We start from the raw sequence: 5194 nt of genomic DNA, 5'->3' as shown, positions 1-5194 counted from the left end.
AAAGACAGAAATTCTATGTGTAAATAAAAACTTTTTTTTTTATCAGACTCTTTAGAGGAGCCGGTCATTAATAATTTGGAGAGTACAGATGTTGGTTGCTATTGTGTCTTAAATAATGGTCTATTGACATTTTATTAGTATTTATGTCTCAAAAAAATAAGATATTCCTCAAATTTGTGTCTTCATTCCCTTATTGTCATATTTTATCATCCTATTGGTTCATAAAAAATAATGAATAGATATTCTGAGTGATAGAGCTCAGAATACATATCTCTTTTCATAAGGATGATACTTAAGCATTGACCATTATACAATCTTTATCACAATCATATTGTCACGGTTCAAATACAAAGTGCAGCTTAGGAGCCAAGAATGAGTTGAAAACACACAACGTTTATTGCTGGAAAAACAATCTGATGGTGTAATACTGAATATACAGGAAAATGCAGGAATAAATACCGGGTAGATGGCTGATGTAGGTAAGTGGTAATATGGAGAGATCCCAGATAGCATGAAACCACAAGCACAGCAGAGGGAAGGAACAACAGAATGCAACAACAGGATGGGACAACAATAACCATCAATGACTGCTGGGAGAGACAGGTTTAAGAAGGGACACACCCAGGTGCAAGAAATAATTACAGGGCAGGTTAACCCCTGATACAACCAAGTAAGGCACAATAGCAGCACCTCTGGTGATCAGAGGTACTGCTGCAACATATAAAATGAACACAAATACTGCACAGTTCAAAACAAACAGGGGCTACAGGATGCAAGCAGCATTCAAAAGGGAGATGTTGCAAAGCAGACGGAGGCAGACCGTGACACATATATTTTTGTGATGCACATAGCAAGTGCATCATGCCCCAATACAGTGACTAGTTCAAAGCAAATTAAGAGGCTGTACTCACTAATATTGGTTCACTACCCATAATGGCTGCTTCCGTTGCCTGCAAGTCATGGGTACATTTTGGAACCCAATTTCTTTTTACAGGAGTTTTAGGGGTATATTTACTAAACTGCGGGTTTGAAAACGTGGAGATGTTGCCTATAGCAACCAATCTGACTCTAGGGGATAAATGTATTATACTCCGGTTTGTACAAGTCGCCGGAAATCGGCGAGTTGACAGCTAAAATTTAAAGCGGCGCTGCCTTGTAAAGGAAAACTTGCCTTTACAAGGCAGCGCCGCTTTAAATTTTAGCTGTCAACTCGCCGATTTCTGGCGACTTGTACAAACTAGAATATGATACATTTACCCCAGCTGTCATTTTGTTGCTTGCACTTAATAATTGATAACTAGAATATGATTGGTTGCTATAGGCAACATCTCCAATTTTTCAAACCCACAGTTTAGTAAATATACCCCTTATTCTTTCACAATGGCAGTGTTACTAACACATGGTTTATGTCATCTGAGGCAGTGGTCAGAGTGAGGGGGTATATGGCAGTATGTGATACCATCACTTCTCCTAAATATATCAAATTCTATTCACTTACATTCCTATTACATTTTTCATACCACTAAAAAGTTTTCATGTCCACACCTATGACCTTTCATCCAATGATCTCTAGTTCAAAGATAGTCAAGGCCAATATCAAACTTTTTCTACTGTGATTATAAAACATGGACATTAGGTGAGATAATTATCTATTTATAAAACCAATATTTCCTATAAAATGCCAGTAGGATATGTATTCTACATGAGTATTAACAGAGAAGAATCTTTTACAATAATTGCCATTATATTTAAATGCATTTTATTAAAATGTATAATTCTATTATCAAAAATACTTTGAGATCTAAGGACGCCTCATTTTATCTAGACATTAACCTATCAAAAAGATGTTTTGGCAGTTTATTATTGATTAAAGACAGCCAACACCTCAATAACATACAGCCAAAATTGACTTGTACAGGAAATTCATGATAGCCATTACATACAAACACACTGTAATTTAAAATCTCTCTCTCTCTCTCTCTCTCTCTCTCTCTCTCTCAACTTCAAATAGTGAAAAACAGGTAATTAGATTAGTTTTTAAAAAAAGTAAATGAAGCAAAGGGTGTTAGGGTAATGGTGGTTAATGAAGTTAGTTGGTTTATCTAATGCCATCTATAATAATATAATGTATTACATTCATCTATATTGAATATGCCCTAAGGCTAATTTGTTAGCTGAATGTATTTCTAAGTTACTGTAACAATGGACATTTGTGTTGTAACAAAGTTTTCTGAGTTCTTTGAACCTTTTATGAAACCTTTAATTTATTATACATTTACTCGTAATAGTGTAGTCTCAGTTTTCTATAGATACATAAAGTAAGTCTCTGTACTTAGTATTACATACACATCTATCTAATAGGAAATTCTATGTGTGTGATTAATAAACACGATATTTGTCACCTCTCATTGACCTGTTGGGTCTTTGAAGTTGAGGCCCTTACAATAAAAAGGTCAAAGGTGTGAACATGGAAGCTTTTGATCAAACAATATAAAAATGGAGAGAATTCTCAACATCTCAGTTCAGTCTTGGGGAGCTGTGGAACAATATCTCCTAAGGTAGAACATAAGTGGAGATTCTACAGAAGTTCTGCACAGAGATGTCCTGGTTAATCTCCATCTTATGCTTCATAGTCATCGCCTTGGTTGAGGCAATGCCCACTCCTTTGCCAGGAAAGCAAAACAGGATCCCTCTTCAGCAGACACACTATGGATCAAAGGCTTCAACCATTCTGAATGGAAAAACACACTCCCAGAGTATGAAGTACCCTCCCTACATGATGCAGCTTTACAGGACCCTCATCATGGGGAATGAGACAGATCTATCCAGCCTGGACCATTCTGTCCTTCAAGATTCTGACACTGTTCTAAGCCTCACTGCCAAAAGTAAGTGCAAACACTATTCATTTATCATTCCTCTTATCATGTTACATTTTGATTATTCCTATTAATTGCTAAAGAATAATTTCTTAGAAATTATAAAAGAAATGTTTATGTATATTATTTTAAATGTGCAACTCTCTTTACTAGCCTAGTCAATTTAAAGGTGAATATTATTAGAGAAAGGTAAAAGTAAAATGTTTTTTTTCCCGGAAATATAGCCACAGCTAGAGAGCAATTAACAATTGCAAGTTATGCATTGAAATATATTGTTCTAGACTTGTGTTTGTGATTCCAAAGAGCCATATTGTTATTTGCTTTCATGTATATGTAGTAATAAGGTTGATTATTTAGTTATGGAATTATCTTTTACAGCTGTGTAAAATCATATAATATTACTTAATTTTGCATCATTGATTATTCACTTTGTGTCTCTTCTGTCTGAACCAGGTTGCTCTGAAGTGCACAATGATTGGGCTCTGACCTTTGATATGTGCTCTATCACCAGCAATGCTGAGATAACTTTGGCGGAGTTGAGGATTCATTTCCCTTTGAAGAAAACTCATCATGTGAAACTCGACATCTATGGCAGTAAAGAGGGTGAAAAAAATATCTTCCTTGGTTCAGTGTATACTACATCCTCTATCCCTGGGGGATCATCCTGGAAAGTCTTCAACATTACTGATAAACTTAATTATTATCTTCACCACAGCCACAATTCCAACAAGGAAGACTTTACTGATGATAAGGACATGCCAGACAATGTTCAAGAGACCAGCTGTGGAGATTTATCTACTGACAGAGCTGTGTTATTGGTATTTATCAAAGACAAACCTTCTAGTAACCTCAATGGTTATCCCAACCTCATCCAGACAGTGGAAACCTCTAAGTATGTAGTGACACCAGAAAGAAGAAGTAAGACTGTGATTCGTAGACACAGGAATCTCATAAACACAAATCACAGCATTATAATAAACAACATCCGCTCCAAGCCTATTGAAGATGGGAGACCGCTGTGCAGAAAGGTTGATATGATTGTGGACTTTGATAAGTTTGGATGGGGGAACCAAATCATGTACCCCCAAATATTCAATGCATATAGATGTGAAGGAGCCTGTCCTATCCCCCTGAGTGAGATCTTCAAGCCAACAAATCATGCCTACATCAAGGTAAATGTCACTCTTATTATGTGTTTGTTGAATAAAATAACATTTTCATTGAGTATTTTTTATGTTTTAAATATGTTATGTATTGTATTATTAGATATCCTTGTAGAGGACTGAAATATCTTTTGTATATTAATGCAAAATAATTTTTCTGTCGTTAACAAACTTAAATATACACATTGATTACTACCACTGAATGAATGGCTGAAGAAATTGAGATATAATATTCTACTTCTTAACAGGAATTAATGTTTTCTTTCTTCATTTTCATTTTGCAGAGTTTGGTGAAATTATATGATTCAGAGAGAGTTGATTGTTCCTCCTGTGCACCAGTCAAGATGAGACCCTTGTCCATGTTGATGTATGAGGATGGAGAGGTGGTGATGAAAAATCATGAAGATATGGTTGTAGAGGAATGCGGATGTCATTGAGCACATACATTCATGAATATCGGTGAACATATGGGTGGTGGGCTTCAGTTATATGTTTCTGTAGCCAAGGATTATCCTGAACACAATCTACTAACAGGCCTTCTAAATGGTCTGATGTAAGAGGCTTCCAGAATGTGGACAAGTCATTTGATCTAGTTGTCCATTGCATTGAAATACCAATACATGTACATAATATTTATTAGGAGTTGGAGAACATAATGTTATAACTTTTTATATTTACTTTATGTATGTGCATCAACAGAGAAGAAACTTTTACAATAACTGCCATTATATCTGATTGCAAAGTTATTAAGTTTTGCATTTTATTAAAATGTATAAATGTATTATCAAAATATACCTTGAAATCTATGGACCTCTCATTTTACCTAAACATGAACGTATCCAAAAGATACATTTGGTACATTATTATTTATTAAAGACAGCCAACACCTCAATGTCATGCAGCCGACATTGACATGGAAAGTAATGATAGCCATTGCATACAAACACACTGTCATTTAATATATATATATATATATATATATATATATATATATATTTATTTATAAGCATCATTTCAAATATTATATTTCCAGAAAATCAAACTAGTTTTTGAGACAGGAAATAAAGAATAGGTGTTGGGATAATGGTGGTTTATGGAGTTAGTTGGCTTACCTAATGCCATGTTTAAAAATGTATCATGTATAACATTCATCTA

The 5194-nt window shown here is 34.8% G+C and overlaps 1 protein-coding gene across 1 annotated transcript; it reads left to right on the top strand.

Moving 5' to 3' along the window:
* Positions 1 to 2599: 2599 nt before the first annotated feature.
* LOC142149843 (nodal homolog 2-A-like) lies at positions 2600 to 4476 on the top strand. Its single transcript, XM_075205145.1, has 3 exons — positions 2600 to 2885; positions 3330 to 4048; positions 4324 to 4476. The coding sequence occupies exons 1-3, from the start codon at positions 2600 to 2602 to the stop codon at positions 4474 to 4476; spliced, it is 1158 nt and encodes a 385-aa protein (XP_075061246.1).
* Positions 4477 to 5194: the final 718 nt, after the last annotated feature.

This window comes from Mixophyes fleayi, chromosome 4, assembly GCF_038048845.1.
Source record: "Mixophyes fleayi isolate aMixFle1 chromosome 4, aMixFle1.hap1, whole genome shotgun sequence".
Taxonomy (NCBI): Eukaryota; Metazoa; Chordata; class Amphibia; order Anura; family Limnodynastidae; genus Mixophyes; species Mixophyes fleayi.
Note: the sequence above shows the minus strand (reverse complement) of the source record. Positions and strands in the feature narration are given on the sequence as shown.

Bases quoted from the DNA above. Each gene is read 5' to 3' on its own strand.
- LOC142149843 (XM_075205145.1), top strand. From the start codon at position 2,600: ATGTCCTGGTTAATCTCCATCTTATGCTTCATAGTCATCGCCTTGGTT. The intron at 2,886-3,329 runs GTAAGTGCAAAC...TGTCTGAACCAG, and splicing joins TCTAAGCCTCACTGCCAAAA to GTTGCTCTGAAGTGCACAAT. The intron at 4,049-4,323 runs GTAAATGTCACT...TTCATTTTGCAG, and splicing joins CAAATCATGCCTACATCAAG to AGTTTGGTGAAATTATATGA.